General features: G+C 37.3%; 1 protein-coding gene across 1 annotated transcript in view; it reads right to left on the reverse strand.

Moving 5' to 3' along the window:
- Positions 1-10,893: 10,893 nt before the first annotated feature.
- LOC124164903 (ADP-ribosylation factor-binding protein GGA1) overlaps positions 10,894-19,541 on the reverse strand; it is a 38,956-nt gene continuing 30,308 nt past the window's right edge. Inside the window, exons 11-13 of the mRNA XM_046542133.1 lie at positions 17,926-18,110; positions 15,900-16,010; positions 10,894-13,062 (exon numbers count right to left, since the gene is read on the reverse strand). Of these exons, the coding sequence (XP_046398089.1) occupies positions 12,967-13,062; positions 15,900-16,010; positions 17,926-18,110 (392 nt within the window). The 3' untranslated portion in view covers positions 10,894-12,966. The remainder of the gene's footprint in view (positions 13,063-15,899; positions 16,011-17,925; positions 18,111-19,541) is intronic.

The raw sequence follows: 19,541 nt of genomic DNA on the forward strand, positions 1-19,541 counted from the left end.
TCTCGGCGTTTGTAATGACACTGCTAAAATACCTAAACGCCATAATGACGATAAAAAAATTGTCTCATGTCAATGATTGCTGCAATTATAATTAATGATAAACTAGACGCCGTATGATCACAATGAAGGCAACAAAAAATAATGCCATGACGTAGACTTGAACCACGGCCCTTCAGATAACATCTTTCCTTTGACTCATGCACTCTACCACTACCCCAACCGATCCATTGAGAAATAGGGGATATTTTGAATTTATATATATAACTTGTAAAAAGTAACGCATGACAATTAATTAATTACAGCCTAACTAACGCCCTAATTGAAAAAGATGCAGCAAGGTACGCGGTCTCCCCTTGTTAGCCTTAACGTCTCGCATTTCTATGGAGCGTTGAACCTGTCCTCCTTATTCAAAAATTCAGTAACCATAAATACATCAAAGTTTGGTATACCATTTATAAATCGTTGGAATTTTCCTTCTCCCAACCAAGATTGTCTTTTCTTGAACCCATCCTGGACAGCGAACCATTGCAACAACCAGCCAGCTCGGAAATAAGGCTAACATCCCATGATTCTAGTTGCGAAGGGCGAACGTTCCGGCCGGCGTGAATACATACGCAACGAATAAGTCTTGCAGCAAACGTCTGAAATAGGTTTATTAGTTTGACTCGGTTCTTACAAAAAAAAGTTTTGGCATGATAAACGGCATTGTTTGGTTTTCATTGTATGTTGGTTTGGTTTGGAATGTAGATGTAGATGTAGATGTAGAAGATATTTTATGACAGCAAAAAACGGATACCCTCAAATTCTGTAATTTTTCTATGCAATAATAGTGGTAGAACTAAACGGTGTAGAAGCTGCCTTCTGCTACTGCCTTGTGACGTCACGGCCAATATTCAACATGGACACCCGTTTTCGCGGCCTTTGAATTTTTCCATATTTCAGACGGTCATCTCGAATCAAGTATTCACTATTAGGATTTAAACTGTGGTTTTACGACATTATGTTATTCTGAACTCTAATTTAAAAAATGTGTTTGGTGCATTTGAAACACTAGTGCACTTCCCTATCACCCCGTGCCATGTTCCCTGATGGTGGCTTGCACGGTACCTCATGGATGTAGATTATTCATTTTACCAATAAGCATTTGCGTATGGGAGATTGTAGCGGCAGCGAATGAGCTCGTGGGTGGATTGCATGACTTGTGGTGTGGCCTACTAACCTATGTAAAATTTAATGCATGTTTCTGAATTTCTATTCTGTATTCTGTTTCTAGCAGCATATAGTGGTATGGCTTGTTATTGTACGGGACGTTTTTTGGATGGTGTGGTGTGCATGTGGGAGTCCGGATGCATGCTGCATGCTGGTGATTGATCGCCCCCTGCCAGGCGCCCTTGAGGTGGCTCGCAGGGTATTATGTAGATGTAGATGTAGCGATTCATGAGGGCGTCCCGGAGGTTGGATTCGATTCCCAGGGGTGCAACTGGGAACCGAGGCTGGGTTTGCTTAGGTGAAACTAATACTGGGGTGTGTGGGGGTTTGGAATACCCACCAGGAAAAGCGGTAGGTGCGAGATATTTAAATTGCGGAATTTTAAGATAAACGGTTCAAAATGGTGAGTTTTACGACTTTCTGTGGGATATTTTATTAATCCTTACACTATTCCATTCCACCGAAGAAGAAAGAAGTTTACGCAGCCCTCCAAAAGATATTTTGATCTGGTGAACGATTTTGTACCCTAATTTAATTGCCATTTATGCAAGTTAGAAGCCATGGTGGAGGCGGCGATGGAGAAGATAAAAAAGAAAAAAAGAATCGCAGATTTTTTTGGTAATTTCTAATCGTGTATGTAATTGGGAGTCCAAATGCATGTTGGTGATTGATCACCCCCTGCCAAACACCCCAGAGGTGGCTCGCAGGGTATTATGTAGATGTAGATGTACCTATCCCTTATACTTGTACACAGGCCCCCCTAGAATGCATCTTTTTGTCTAACACATAAGACTGCTGGACAAATGCAATTGTATAAAATGCTAATCCATGTAGATTAATGTATTAAATAAATATCTGCATGCAAGACTTGTATCAAACTGAGGGAATAGCGTGAAATAATTTAGGAAAAACAAAAATGGAATAATAAATCATCATCACTGGTCAACAATCCTAGGATTGGTTTGACGTAGCTCTCCACTCAGTTCTCCTATCAGCTAATCTTTTCACACCTACGTATTTCTTCTCTTTCACATCCCTCTTTACTTGTTCCATATGTTTTGTTTTAGGTCTTCCTTTTCCGCTCTTGCTTTCCACTTTTCCCTCGACGATTGTCTTCATCAGGCCATCATGTCTCGAGATGTAGCCTATAAGGTCGTTCCGTCTTCTTTTAAGTTTCTCATGAGGCTTCTCTTCTCTCCTACTCTTCTCAGGACTTCCTCGTTACTAACTCGGTCGATCCATTTGATCTCCATCATTCTTCTGTAGCACCACATTTCGAAGGCCTCGATCCTTGCTTTCTCCGCTAATGGAAAGTGAAAATCATGCTTACTTACGTCCTGGCGAGAGTCGCGATTAATTTCATGACTTGAAAATCTGTTACTATCCCAGATAATTTGATTGAAGAGCGGAATATTAATTTTCTGTATTGTAAAGCCGATTTCCTTAATCCATATGATTTGAAGCCGATTCCCTCTGTTAATTCCTTCTACCATAGCATGAGGGTAAGCGAATATAATATTTCTAAATATACATCTACAAAATACCCCGCGAGTCAACTCTGGGGTATTTGGCAGGGGGTGAAAAATCATGAGCATGCAAGTCCCCTCATGAACATTACACGGTTATTAAAATATTACTCATAATGACGAAAAATAATTGAACATTTATGCAAAGGCGAAACTTGCCAACGATTATTAATTCATTTATTAAATCCATGCGTGGTATAATTAGGTTAATTTCTCCTAGGTTAGCTTCCCCGCCACCCCTTACCATCTCACTTGGATGCATTTCATTCGTCTACATTTACGAGCTACCGTGCAAGCCACCAACAGGGTGCATGGCACGTGGTGATTCCAGGAATGCAGCAATCATCCTAGCCGTAATCAGAAACGCGCTCGCTTTCCGAACATAGACTAAGCATTCAGGACAACGACACGCATTCAGAAAATGCTATGGTCACGAACGTGCTACCATGAAAATAAAACGACTAATTAGTGATAGAAAACGAAAAGTTACCGTGGTAAGTGATTCCTGCGCGAGCTATTACATGCCAAAAGTTTCTTGCAGATAGTATTTACAAATATAATCTGCATCTATTTTACTTCATCTGAATCAAGTCTGCCATGAATTTTCTGAGTAAGTTAAGCATATACTTCGCCCTTCGCAAAATTTATCAACTTGAATCAATAAATAAAGAGCGTGACTGTCTTAAATCACGGCGCGTCCGATCGGAAAGCGTTCACGGCGTAACCACCGTGAAAGAAACGGCGAACTTGACGGTAAGAATTTAAGTTTTGAAGACATTTTTATTATTCATGAATTTGGAATCTTATTGTACCAATGGAAACAAATCGTGAATGTGGTCCCATTACCAAAATTGAGAACAAAGGCATGTTTTCTTTTCATCGTTCATCAGGAGATCTCATAAGGATAGACGTACAAGAAATCTGCGGTAAACTATATTGGAAATGGGATTCATGTAATCCCTGGGAAATGTGATGAAAACATGAAAAAAAATGTTACTGATAACGCTGCCTCAGTAAAGCCCCACCGATAATATTTTGCTAGTTTATGGTATCTGTATGTAGCCGGCCTGAAACCAGAGGAATAGCACAATTTTTTGTAATACTTAGAGGTATTAGTACGATATTGTTGTCATCCAGAAAACTATTACTGACGGAAAACAGATTTATTAAAGTACTGAGATAATATAAAAAACATACCCACGTTTAAGAATATTTAGAGTCAAAAGTTATAAAATGTTGAATACTTGATTCGATGAGTTATGATGACCGCTTGTAAATTGTAGACGGTAAATCGTGAACTAAATATTAATTAGTCTTGCGAGAATATATGACAAGTGTAAGTGAACGATAACGACATTTTTATCATAGATAGAATCGCGAGTGAAGCCTAAATTTTTCCCAGCGTTAATAAAACTGTCAGAGTATTGAGATAAGATTTTCCGTCAAATTCATAGATGTGACTGATGGAGCACGTAAGGATGGTTCCAAAAAATTGACTGAGGTACACCTACCTATACTCTATGTAATACCGAACGAGCCACGTTTAGGGTGGTCGGTAGGGGGTGACCTGTCACTAGCATGCTAGAGGAACAACTTATACACCCCACGGTCACAAAAATGTAACGCAGGCTAACAAAATATTCGCCCACATTCATGCAAAGGCAAAAATTGCCAACGGTTAGTAATTCATTTATCTAGTTATTGATTGTAAGGTTACATCTACATAATACCCTGCGAGCCACCTCTAGGGTGTTTGGCTAGGTTAGAACAATGAAAAAGTAAAAACGTGCAGTGAGTCGTCCTAGCGAGTGATGCCACGAATTTTATTAATCTAGACATCGTTGCTATCCTAGTTAGCACGAGAAAATACTTATATATTAAATCTATCTGTTTATTGGTATATTTATTTTATTTTCTTCTCGTGCTCACGTCCATCATAGTTCGACTTTAAACGTACGATTTGTTTCGCGTTTTCTGAGATAAAAATCTTCGAAATTACCACTGTCTGTAAAAAAAAGTAAGACACCTGAGTTTTAGGAGCTCTATCATATGAACGAAGAAATTAACTTCAATGCAACATAAAGAAAACACTAGAGAATTTATTTATACATCAGTATCAAACAATTTTGACCCATTGGTTTCGAAGTTGGCAGAGATTTGTGTTGTTTGCAACAAATCCATCGATTTTAGAGGCATAAAAAATTGTCTTCTACAAACTGTTCATAAACGATCTGGCTTTCTTACATCAAAATTTATTATTTGGAACGAGTTATTGAAATTACGAAATTTACGGGAATACCAAGGCTCAAAGTTGGGCAACTTGATGTCACGCGTAAAAAACGGGTCCTTTTTTTTACAAAAATTTGAGTATAAATACCATGAGAACAAACATTTTTTGCAGTAAAAGATCCACCGTAGAAATAAATTGCTTATCGTTTGCTTTTGTTTTGTATTTTGTTGTATTTCGTTGTTTGTTGTATTGGAGTTGATTGCTCCGTTTAGACGATAGAGCTCCTCAAACTCGGGTGTCCGGCTTTTTTTTACAGACAGTCAGTAAATTTAGCCTACTCTTAGCTTACGAACGAGTAATGCTTCACATAAAATAGATCGATCGCATTGACCATTCTACGTTTACATTGGCGCCTACTTTCACAAAATACTATGCGAACGCAGAAGGGAATGGATGCACTATTTCTCGGTAAAAGGAATATCTAAACAAGAGCCTATTTTTAAATCTCCCTTGAAAGTTTGCTATCTGCTCCACCCTTATCTCTGAAAAAAAATCCTGAGGAAACCTCTCCACCGAACTCATTTTTGTGAAAGGTAATGAGGAGGCTTACCTTATCTCGGAATGCTTTATTCCTCGACACGGAGTGACTTCGGCGTGGAAGTGGAGGGGTTGAATCACCTCGCCAGGCTCTTGGCGGGAGATTGAGAGCAAGACGTGAGTGGAACGGCCAAGCGGGTTTGGTCGAGGTGAGGGCCGGCAGAGGAGAAATACCTGCTACGGCCGTTCACTCTGACCTCCCATTCGAATCCCCGTATTGGAGAACAAAAGACAAGTACAAAGCGCACCAGAAAGCAATGCCAAGGGTGGCCGTGACATATTATGAGAAGTTCCGGCAGCAAATGGTAATGGTGGACCATTATTTCTACATCTACATAATACCCTGCGAGCCACCTCTAAGGTGTTTGGCAGTCAGTGATTAATCACCAACGTGCAACATTCAAGAGGATCCCCACATGCACACTACAAGATCGTAAAAATAATACGCATAACGACTCATTTGGAATCTTGCCGCCCAGCGCGGTGCTCTATTGATTTCAGCTTAGTCCTACTCCATAAGGGTCCCACATGCTGGCAGCATACTCTAAGTGAGGCCTTGCAAGAATCATGTAGCTTATCTCCTTCACATTCTACATTTATAAATACATGGTACCGTGCAAAACACCACCAGGGTGTGTGACACGGGTGGATTCCACACCAGGCATGCAGCACTCGTCCTATCCTAAATGAGAAACGCGCTTCTGTATGGTTAACATAAATAATGAGTTCGAAAAAGGTAAAAATACACGTACACGGCGAGGTAAGCGACATTGACTTTACGTTGCATGATATATCCTCGTCATTTGAATACCTACAGTTCATCCATGGAAAGTCATAATGCTCTTTGAGTCATACCTCTAATTTGAGGATTTCCCCGCTCGCATACTCGTAACAGGGAAAGGAAGGCAGTTCCATTACCAGCCGGGGATTATGTTGCCTTGACTCAAGGGTACAAACCCATTAGCAGCCAACTCAAACAACTATAATCTCCCTCGTCCCCCGTGGAGCTACTCCTCAGCGTCGCATGCATTTCAGGGCCCGCATTCAACCATATCACTCCGGTCCATTCAAACGGGGATGTCGACCAAGGGTGACCCAAACGCTCAAGTTCCCAGGTAATCACCTTCCTCCCTTCCTTTTCACAATGTGTTCTCGGAACACGGGAAAATCTGGTGTAGAAATGACTGTAGGACATGTTAACATCAGGAGATAATGTTAACGTGTCTTAGAGTTGATGGGGGTAAAAACCGATAATCCGTTGATGGGGTAAAAATACGACTGCGAGTGATGCAAAACCATGAGCATCGCCCATCGTGGGTAAATTATGTAACTCACGCGAGACTTGATGTGCGCAGGTTGGCTTCACTTCTGAAAAACCTGGTGTCTTTCTGTTCTGAAATGACTCTCTGTCGCCAATTTAGCGTAAGAAATAAGTAGGTACATATCAGTGGCATAGCCAGGAATTTCATTCGCGGGGGTTTCAAAACCAGGTGGGGGTAATTTTTGAAAAACAGGGTACTAAGTAATTGGTTTTAAACTAATTTTTGCATAATGAAAAAAACTTAATTTGTTAAATAAATATTTTGTAAATTCATGATTTTACAATATTTTGTTTTCTTTTATGAAGGATAATAATTGTGTTTTAATATTTCGGGGGGGGGGGGGGAGGGGGTACGGACCCCCCAAACCACCATTAGTTAAATAAAACATTGCAATATTACCAGTGAGTTTTTTTTTGCACGGCGCTTTTCGTTGTTACAACAACATTAGATTTCTTGAGCAATTGAGAATGAATATCTTTCAGAGCGACAGGGAGAACATCACACCAAAACCCCCCTCTTTTAGCAGGTGCGACATAAACGATAAATAAAGAAAGATATTTTGCGGAGAGGTATGGGAATTCGCTTTTACCCGGCACGATGAAATAATTTGATAAATACTACGCGTGATTTCGTTAGAGCCAGTGGCGGATACATATGGGGGGCACAGGGGGCGCGCGCCCCCCCTTGCAGGGCTGCCCGCATCGCCGAATATTGCAGTACCACAATTGCAACTCTTATATCATAAAATGTCATCGTCTTGTATAGGTGGATAATCAGTTTAAATAAGTCTATCTTAAAATTTGCATGTAACTTGATTATTTTTCACTACGATAAAAGTATCTACATCTACACAATAGCCTGCGAGCCACCTCTAGGGTGTTTGGCAGGGAGTTATCAATCACCAACATGCATTTGGACTCCCACATGCACACCACACCGTCCAAAAAAAGTCCCGTATACTAACAAACTACACTACTAAAATAGTACTCTATACTAGTATAGAGGGTTCGAAATATCTTTTGCACCCCCCCTTTTTTGTATACGTTGCCGGTTAGAGCATTCCATTTTTATGTGTAAACAGCTATGTATTTGAACATATAACGCTTTCCTGGTCATCATTTCGCTACTTCAAGACGGTCACTCATTGTCAGTCAGGGGTGGATTCAGCATCAAATTTAGGGGGGTTCATGACCAGCGTTCGGTAAGAGGGACGGAGGGAGGGAGGGAGGGATACTTGGGTGAGAGGGACGTTTTTACAGTGGAAAGTTGGCAATGTGATCTAAGATAAATACAACTCAAACTTCTTTTACGCTTGAAACTTGTTGCCATGCATTTGCACATACACTCCCTTTACTCCTTTGAAAGGATACAAAAACTATCAAACTAATAAAAATTATTTTTTTTATTAAATTGGGGGAGTCCATGAGTGTCCCCTGCACTCAGTCCTTGGGTGAGAGAAATTGGTATTTCTTCCTCCAATTACCTGCTTGTAGTAAAACTAGTTGAATAAATGCAAATACATTATGCCATTAAGATGCTTCATAATTTTCAATTCATTCCAGTCGTTATTTTATGTGACTCTACTCTAGATTCCTTTCAGATAAATTCAAGAGCAGTGCATTCTTTTCTAACAAAGTTAACCATATCTTACGGACGCCAACATATTACGGAAGATCAGATCATATAAATAAAATAAGAGAGATAGATTGTAGAATAGACAGGTACAGAATGTCATTTTTTCCACGATCAATAAGAGATTATAACGGCAGCGATGGAACTCATAGATAGATTGCATGACTTGTAGTGTAGCCAACTAACCTATGTAAAACTTATTGCATGTTTTTCAATTTTATTATTATTTCTAACAGCATATAGTAGTATACGAGAGAAAAGAAGGTAGACCTATCAGCATCCAGCATGAAAAATTGGTGCCAAAAATGAACCATATAAGTCACCAAAAATTGAATCCCGACATCGACCTGAAGAAGCCGGTTGGAATACCAGAGAAACTGTCGTCACAAAGAAAATCCACTCGGTGAAACCCAGAAACATGGAGACTTCATCTAGACAACGCCGTGGAAAACTACGCATCAACTATAGTAGTATAATTTGTTAGTATACGTGACGTTTTTTGGACGGTGTGGTGTGCATGTGGGAGTCCAATACATGCTGCATGCTGGTGATTGATCACCCCCTGCCAATCACCCTAGAGGTGGCTCGCAGGGTATTATGTAGATGTAGATTTACCCTTTACAGTACTTGATCATATTTTTGTCATCATTACAATGTTAGTTTATACTCAGTAAAATTTAAAATGAAATTAAGTTAGAAATAAAGAAGTACAGTCCAGCCGGCGAGAGTTGTCTGATGACTTTTCAAAAGGAGGAGCGGAGAACCCTGCGCCAGGACGATTTCCAGCCAATCGCTTTCCCCCAAATGCACCTCACACCTTTGCCTAGTCATACAACATTGTCATATGCATATGAAACAAGCCAGAGCCACCAAAACAAGCCCTTTCTTCGAATCACCATATAACAAGGGATTCTTCCTTTGGATCCTTCACGCTGGTCGTCCCTTCTGGTTCCTTTCTCCACAGACCCCTTTTGTTTACAAGTGGTGTGGGCGTTTCCCTTTCGTCGTCGTGAGGTCATAGCAAGGAAAATTTTGGGAGGGTTCTGTAATAGGAGGTAAACTTAAGACTACCTTCCACACATTTCTGTAGGGGAGGGTTGAACCCTTAGACCCTCTGCTACAGCCATGGATAGGAGCATCATCCGGCAAAATTGTCCCAGATTATAATTATTCATAAGATAAAATTAAACATCACCATGAAGAAGCAAGGAATCTCTCTGAATTTATATGTATTCTCCGTATATTGAAGATGCACTAATTACTGATCATCTGAAGATATTTATCAAACATTAGACAGCTCCCACCTCTTCATGCCATTTTTTTTGCACAAATATGGCAATATGGTGGCATTAACACATTCAATGCGGACCCGATTTTTATGAACGTCGTCAGATTCGGCCGATAAAATAAGAAAAAAATATAGAGTGGTTTTCGCGCCATAACTTCTGTTCAAATACTGATATATACAAACGGCACACACGGGTCGAAAGAAGGAAGCTTGCTGAAGGCTATGCACATGATCGGAAGACTCTAAAGTGGATATTAGTTGCGTACGGACGCGAGGAAAGGCCCCCGTCCGACCGGCAGAGCACGTCATATGACGTGCTCCGCGCTGAATGTGTTAAGCTATTAAGTGTTTTCAGTAATGGGAAACTATATATTTGACCTTTCTTTAACAGGATACTGCCACCTTATGAAGTTCCTTCAAATATGAAATACATCAGTGATAATAATGGACGATTTATCACCATTGTTTTTCAGCTATCCATGGGAGAAATTGAGAATAGGCTACCAAGGACCTACAACACAATAAAAATCAAAGGGACTGCTCCACATGTTTAGACTAGGGCCCTTTGAATGATAAAGCTGGCCGTGGAACCTAGCAGAAATAACTGTAATCCAAGTACACGGATTCGAGGTGATGAATTCTGCAGATTTATCCGACCAAAAAATAAGTCTATATTTGAACCATTTTGGAGATTAAATTTAAACATTTCGGATCTAAATTCAGTTTTTCCAAGAAAAATATGTCACGAGGGTACGTAATTTTTTAAAACAATATTAGGCCGATGCCAGAATTAGATGCTTCAAATACACCTCAACTGCAGAAAAACCTCCTTTAATTACACTAAAAAAGAGGACTCACATGTCTATCTGTACTTCTAAAAAAATCATGCCCTCAAGTGAGACTTGGCTAGCCTTTTGAAATTAAAATCATTGTTAAACAATGACTCCATCAGAAAGGCTAGGAAAGAGAATGAATTGGCAATTAATAAAGCCAAAAAGAAGGTATTGCTACTTCAGACAATGAAGACAAAACTCCACGAATTTCAACTTAGTTTTGGATAATGAAAGGAGGATAATGAAAGGCTTCAGATAACTTTAAATTGCATGAAGCTTTTATTGCACAGTAATCATTTTTGTATTAACTTAGGAGGATGACATAATTATGCTTCATTGGTGGTTAAACTTACAGGAGGAATAATAGCTTCATGTTCAAGCAATAAACAGCTGTTAGAAAAAATATTACAAAAATATTTGGACAATCCGCAACAACCAAACAAAGAAGTGCAACTCAAAACCCAAAGGTATTCATAATTTCCACAATAAAGCCGAGTGTTCGTGCTCACGTTCCCAAACCTAAAATTTAATACTGATAGTATATCCATATAATTAAACACTTTTAACAAATGTACAACATACATAAATCGGAGATCACCTAGTTGATTTTGTGAACACACCATTAAAAGAATATACATAGATCTAACTCTTTTCCTCTAAAATATATAAATAGTGTAATGCATTTATTTCATGAAAGCACTTCTGTCATTTAAAACAATTTATGAATTCAAAAAGTAATTTAGCAACAAAGGATTTAGAATTTCAGAAACATAAAAAAGTTCCAAGAGATTAAATAAATTATGGATCATTAGTTAACATAATATCTCCATCTACTCAACTCCAATACATATAATTGATTTAACTGGCATTAGGCAATTGAAAGCTTAGTTGTGATAGTAAATATGAATTAGTCACAATGAAGAAGATGGTTAAATACCATATTTTCCAGCCTATAAGATGTTCCTACTGCTGTTAAAAATAGGCTGAGTATCGCCTTGCATCTATCCATATGTGATCAAAGCCTAGAGCAGATTTGGCTTGTATATTCCTAGTTCTTCCTAATTGAAATTCAGCATTGTCAATCCATATATTTGTATCCATTTGCCTATGTAAGTGCTCAAAAGTTAAAACAAAGCAGTTTTACTACAGAAATAACTAGGCTTATTTAAAATTCTACCAGGATTTTGAAAATTCACAGATATTAAGTCAAACTTTAATTGTGATTCCAGTTAAATTTTTGAAGCAAATGTTGACCAATTTTCCTTGTACTTATTTTACACCAATTTCTGGAACTTCAGGAAATAAATTAATACACCTCTGGCTATAATTAATGCTTGAATTTTATTTATGGATACAATATTGATCTCTACTATTTTTCCTGGCTTCATTTAATAGTGCAGCTAAGTATCCCACAAGCATTAGCGAGTCCAAAAAAATTACCCAAAGAGTATTTTTGGTTCATTTAATAATGCCAAATTCATAATTATCTTTAAATTATATTCTTCTTTAATTCATAGAGAGCAAAATCAAAGAATAAACAGGTGTAATTCACTTTTCGGAAAACACTAGATCAGCATTGTGACCCATTTAACAGGTAAGGGCACCTTATAACCTGAAAAATATGGTAGTTAATATTCAGTCTAAGGCTTTGAATATCAAAGAATATCAACCAATGAAAGGTATGAGAGTTAACAAGCACTAATTATCAACTTAACGGACGACTAGGATGATGCTATGCAATACAAATTTATAGCAGACTAGCAACATAAAAATGAGATAATAAACCACCAAGAACACAAAGGGCCCCCATCACATAAAATCTCACACATATAAAAATAACTTTCAGAAACTCTAAAGTGAACAAGTTCATAAAATTAAACCATTTGATAGTTCTTGGTGAGGTTAGAATAAAACATTCTTTCAGATACATATTAAGAACTCTTTTGTCTTATACACCACTGCTACATAAATCAATTAAAAAGTAACACATGAACATACGTACTCTCCTGCCAATTTCCACTTGACTCATAACATGCTATTTGCTTAGGTATGAGGTAGCCATGAATATGTTCCTCCGATACGGTCATAATCACACATTGAAAACAAAATGGAATTCATGCTCATGGGGGCAATAGATACTGCTCTCAGTCAAAGTAACAAAAACTTACACTGGGAAGACAGGGAAATAATGCGTTGCGACATAGAACCAGATACATATGGATGTGTCCAAACAGTTTGTCAGTGAATACCACCCTAACAATGGAAACATCATAGTTTGTGAAAGAAACAACAGATCTTTAGGTGGAAGAGTACATGACTAAGTCCAATCTCACGACAAAGGAAGCTTTGCAACTTCTCCCATCTCTGTAGCAGTCTCCTCATCTTCTGTTACGTAGCTAAGCACCCACTTCAGGCATATAGGTTCCTGTGAATAACCATAAGCAGAGGAAGCTCGTTTACGAGAGAATTGAGTCTCAACAATCATACGAGGGATATGAAGGTAAATAGCTAAAAAAAAATTGCAGAGTAGTATCTTTTGATATAGGGATAAAAACCCATAATATGGTGTTACTATGTATCTCATAAAGAAGGATCTAGTGTGGATCCAGCATGAGAACACCAGGGAGAGCAACATTAATCTGTTTAAGCACTCATAACAAGATAATTCGTGGGGTCACATGATGTAAAATAAGGATTCAGCTGGGATTCAACTGAGATAAACACCTAAATTCCATGATAAAAACACAAATGGTAATTTCCACACTATTTAATACAACACTCAAAGACCGACCATGGTTTCAACACTTTACGTCATTTTCAAGGAATTGAGTGTTGTATTAAATAGTGTGGAAATTACCATTTGTGTTTTTATCACGGATATAGCAAAATTCCGCAAAAGCAAGCCTGAAACGATTTTATACCTAAATTCCACATGATTTAATAAGTGGTACCCTTACTTGGCATTTTTTATTGGCTCCTGAGAGCCAACAGAGCCAATATGAACGCTTCTTTATACATTGAAGCCACAAGCAAACATGTGGATGAAATCATCACACCAGATATAATAGAGCCTAGCATTGTAAATCAAGATCAATGGCATATAACATTTTAGTTCAAGATATAAAATTACAACTCGATGCAACAGAAAAGATATTCCATCCAAGCACATTGGACCATATAAACAAGATGTTTAAACTACCCTTGCCAAAGATGTGCAGAAGGGTAAATACTTGGGAAAAGCAGACACAAGATGTTGAAATGGAATGCATATTCCTTAAATGATATCCATACAATTTATTTTAAATTTAAAATAACATGAAAACTAATTAAATTATGATGCCAAGCTTTCTAAATTGACACTCATAAGTAATATAAAAGCAAAATCATGTCGCTGGATTGAATAAAATTTTGTCTTTGCTGAAGACCAAGTAGAGGGTTCTTTTAGGATCCTCATGACACTCATATTTCACCCATTCCCTGTACTGGCTGGGTGACTAGAAACAAATACATAATTTAAAAAAATTACTAGAGAGATGGATAGTTTGAGGTGTACTTGGGGAAATTGCTTCATTTCAAATCAAAAAATTTGTGGATTTCACTGAAATAATTTTAATATTACTTTTGTCATCATCAGGAGGAAATACAGGATACAGGATTCAAACTGGTCGATATTAAAATTATTTATGTGAAATCTACAAGGTTTTTTGATTCAACATAACTCGAGAGGATATTAAAAACATAAAGAATTCACCAGACTTGACTACTCATAATATTTTCTTTGATAATGAATCTTTCCTTAAGGTCATTTCACATGGGCATTAGATATAATAGAGGGAATGTCGCTGACAATTTAATAGCATAATCTGACCTCTGAACTTAGGCACAGTCAAAATTGCATCACATAAAGCCATCAATTGCTAGAACGCATGCAAGAATGCATGGGTGTGAGATCGCAAAATAGCCCGTTCTAATTTTGTTCATGCATTCGTGCAATTGCACGCCATAATGAGAAATTATTGCAGTTGTGACCTGAGCAATTACGTCCCAGTGTAAAATGGCTTTAAGGCAGAATGAAACACATTGACTCATAAGGCCCAAAGTGATTTCCCATCACTAAATTTCCCTTATTTTTGGCAGAGGTCATTAATATAATTACAATTTTTAAGTCTTTTGACCTGCAAACAACGATTAAAATAATATACCAGGGAAAAAGTGACATCTTCATATTTTTTTCTGGTGCCCCATTGTCCACATCATTCACAATCTTAAAAGACAAAGGGAAAACGTGAGCAACACTGAATGTGCAAGGGAAGCATAACAGCTGAAAATACCTATGGGTATAAGTGCTTGTATCTAAGAAACAAGCATCTGTGGCAACGTGATGCATGATAGCATCATCCTAAGTAATATAGTTCCAGGGTGTCCAAAATATAAAAGCAGAAAAATTCATGCATAATTCCAAGTTTTCCAGGGAAATTTTACAAAATTCCAGGTTAATCTTACGTAATGACTGCGATAGATAACACTTTTAAAACACCCAAATTACTTCAATAATTTTAAATAATATTAAATGGGAAAGGATGGGTAAAGATATTCATTTATAAGAGTACTGTCCTGACTTTCAATCATTTTTAAAATCTCTAACTGCTCTCTAAGAGTCCAATTCACGGAGGTCATAAATAATAATTCACAATTCATAATAATAATAACGATAATAATAATAATTTTTTAATATTCGTTTCACATGAATATCTTTACCCATCCTTTTCCCCTATTCTGGTGTCTGTTTTAAAATTCATCACATAACTAGGTAACAATAACAAGATAAGGAGAACATAATTTGCACCTGGAGATGATGATAATTCATCGAAACCCGGGTCGCGCCATGTAAAAAAGAAGTGGTATTATAATAGTGTAATATGAAAGAAAACTGTTGATGGAGACTTTCGCAGCATTATTTTAAACTATTTTTGTCGGGATGGTGCAGCATGCATAGCAAGGTTTTCGGGTTGACCTTTGCATCGTTTCATCTTCATGACGACAGTTTCGCCTGCATTGCAGCTGGGCAAAAATCTGCATCACACACTTCGAACCTGAAGATGCCAGCTGCAACGCCGGCGAAACTGTCGTCATGACGATGAAACGACGTGGAGGTCAACCCGAAAACCTTGCTACGCATCAAAGAAAACTTCTAATGGAATACCACAAAGTTAGTAATGAGTTAGTGAATTTTATAAAAATATTATTTTAGAAAATCCATACCTTTGTAGCCGATGCTATAAGCATGACTTGGGTGATTGCAGCCGGAGGCAAGAATGGATTGTGGGCAGGAAGGTCAGTCCCAGAAGCCGGAAGTAATCTTAATCGACAACCCTGTTTCAAAGTTATATGATCATTAGAGGGTATTTACAAACTGAACAGCACACCCTCATTAACTCAAATCATATGATTTAAAATCTAGTTTAGGTGAAGAGAGGTTTGCTCAATTTTCTACAAATCAATGTTATTCAATCCAATTTTATACCCTTCCACATAATGTGGGTGAATCGTAAATACAAGACAGAAAATAATAATGCAAACTTGATACCTCAATACAGAGTAAGCTTTTCGCTTTTGCATTGTCAAAACCAAAAAGTGTTTTCAAATGATTTCAAATTCTGCAATTTTACCTTACTGATTAGCTGGTGTACAGTAAACTCTCAATAATACAAAGCATGATAATATTTCGTTTCGACAATTCTAACGAAAAATGTCAATTCGAATATAACGTCAATTCTAATTGCACAGCTCATTTGAAATTTTGGAGTTTCGAAAATGTGAAATTTTTTGAAATTGTGAACTTTGACCTTGGTCCCAGGTAAGAAGTCACATTCCTTTTTATGCGAAAGGGCAAAATATTCCACAGCAAAACTATGAATAAAGACATATTTACTATGGTGTTTTTTTTTACAGGCGGTCCTCGACTTTCGTACAATTCGCACTTTCATACAATTCGCACTTTCGTACGTTCAAAATTGACACCTTTTATTTGACTTCCGTAGGCTATATTCAGTCTTTCGGACGTTGATCTGTAATTTTTTTAAATTCCCGCGATGTTTACAGCGCATCCCAACATTCAATTGTTTCAAACGGGTTATACGCGAACAATACAAACGTGTACAATGAAGGGAATCGTTGGTAGTTGACTCTAACCTAGGTGATTTATTTAGGAGAGAGACTGCCTGCTATAGGCTCCTTCATCAAGAGAAAAAGAAAGCCTTCATTGGAGAGATTTTTCAAAAAAGTTGACTAGACATCATCAAATAGCTTTCAATAAAACTAGTAAGATTTTCTTTCTAATTGTGTTTTTTTTTTCGTTTGAGTGCTGTTTAATTCATATCCACCTTCGGCAATGATATTGTACGAAATATCACCCGAAATCTTTTTGTCTTTTTTTCTTTCTTGAATAACATGCGAAATATACGCGATCACGAATGTCACCTGCCGAATGTGTGAAAATTAAAAGGTATCCAGAGTGCGGGTTCAACAATTGCATTTGTTATGATTCTTGATATATCTTTTTATTTATAGTGGACGTAATATGTGGAATGTCAACTTAAACGCCAAGAGGAAGTTTCACTCGATAGCCAACAGAGTTCTTTTTTTTTTTAACTTTTATTCACATTTTCTGCGTATTTTCGAAAGAAATTAGATGATTCGAGGAATTTTATTAACATATTATTAAAATTTAGTGAATTGAAATAAAATCCGTGAAAAAAAAAAGGTTTTAGTACGTATATTCCGCTCTTTTGGAACGTAACCCCTAATTAGTATGGAAGTCAATGGTTCGACTTTCGTACATTCAACTTTCGTACAAGTTTTCGGGAACGCATTGTGTGTGAAAGTCGGGGACCGCGTACTTGCTTATTATTTAACCATGTCTTACTTTTGATGGAAGAAATAGAAGATGAATTGATTTCAAATTGTGTGTTTTACTTAATTCAAGGTGGAATACTTGTTTTGTGATAATGTATACAATAAATATATACTCCAAAAGTATAAATTCCAGAAACGTTTAAAACATTTCTTAAAGGCAGACGAAGTTAAAACAACAAAAGTATAAGTTTAATGCAATTTATTGAAAATTCTTTAACTTACGTATTTCGACATAACGAAATGCTGATATTTTTTGTCTCTATGACTTTGTGATATCAAGAGATCACAGTAAAGCTATTCAGTAATATATAAGTCACATAGTTTTTGTTCCACCAAACTCACAACCCCACTGCGTGTGCATAAAATCACCCACCTTTGGAACCACTGCTTGGAAAAGGCAGTTGGATATGGGAGTCTCTAGACGACTGGTTATAGTAATTACAAGAACAGAAACATCTTCACGTCCCTCCAGGCCACTTTCTGCATGACCTAGTCTTAATTCTACAGACATGCCACTTCCATCCTCACCAGCCAAAGCCACAATTGGAGGAGTTTTTCCTGTACAAACAAAAAAAGGATGTTTCATTAATTAGCCAGTTAATAAGAGAAATGACCTCAGTACTAGGTTATTTGTACTCTGTAAGCAATGTGAATCTATTCATAAAAGAATAATTATCAAAATGAGACAATGAGGAAGGTAGAAGAAAATGAAATTAGGCATTTCATCTTATTTAATGCCTGATTGGAACTGATTACACTGAAAACTACACATGTATAAATTAAATCTGATGTACATGTATTCCGGGCTTGCCAAACCATTGAGAGCAGGCTTACGGAACACCAATAGTACTCTTTAAATTGGTGCAACCAAGAAAGTTGGCAGTGCCAGAACACAGCATCAATGAAGAGCATTCCATATTGTAGACTAATGAAAACATTCTTTACCACTCACAACCCTACTGGGACCTTATTGTTAAATAGACCATCCAGATCCACTTGCATTCCAATAATTTCAACATGGACATGGGATTTCAACTACAATGCAAGCTCGATAAAACGATACTCCACAGTGCTCAATTAAACACTCGCTACAGTGAATTGTCCCTTTACCGGAGGTGGAGCTAATAATAGCCATTAAACCTATTTTAAACTCTTATGTCCGATCAGGATTGGTGTGGCTTCGGAGATATTTCTATCCGAGAAACTTAAGCATAAATCCTGAAGAAAGGCAATGTTTTTTGCATCACTAAATTTCCTTACCTTAATATCAAACTAGCCATTAAATTTACAAGCAAAAAACATGCAGAGCATTGCTTTGTCAATCATTATTCCAATGTACAACCGAACAAGCCACTTTTCTATGTACTTATCGCATTTGTGCGATCATTCTATTATTTTGGTATTTTCCTCTCGAAACTAAACCAATTACTGATAAAACTGTATTGTGGTTATTTGATGCTTCCATTGGTGTACGTTTATTGTTCCCGTATGTTTCACGGAATTTATGTGAAATAACATATCGCATTTGTTTCAGCAGACGAAAACAGTGGAAGGTGGTAGAACTAGGTATCCTGCCTCGGAAGACTTTTTCTACCATCCAATGTAATACCCTCATTACCCACACTAACGAGTATGTTAAGGATGCATTATGATGCCATTAAAATTGCCACTGTTTCGAAAAAATGTTATATTTTGAGTGTTATGCCCGCGACGTCATTGAAATAATACATCCTCGACACTGCAATAAAAATGATATGAATTAAAATAGGAAATATAAGACAAGATACTATCTTGATATTATTTTTTAAAAATATGACGCAGATATTATGCTGAGGTCACTAAAACAAAAGTAAAACAAAAGCAAGCTGCAAGAAACTGTGACTAATATAACACGCCTGAGTAATATGCAACAAAGAAATGAAAGAGCACACGCATCTGATGGAGCCTATGGCCAAGAAAACTTGCAAGTAAGAATTTATTGAGTTAACA

The sequence above is a fragment of the Ischnura elegans genome, chromosome 9 (genome assembly GCF_921293095.1).
Source record: "Ischnura elegans chromosome 9, ioIscEleg1.1, whole genome shotgun sequence".
Lineage (NCBI taxonomy): Eukaryota > Metazoa > Arthropoda > Insecta > Odonata > Coenagrionidae > Ischnura > Ischnura elegans.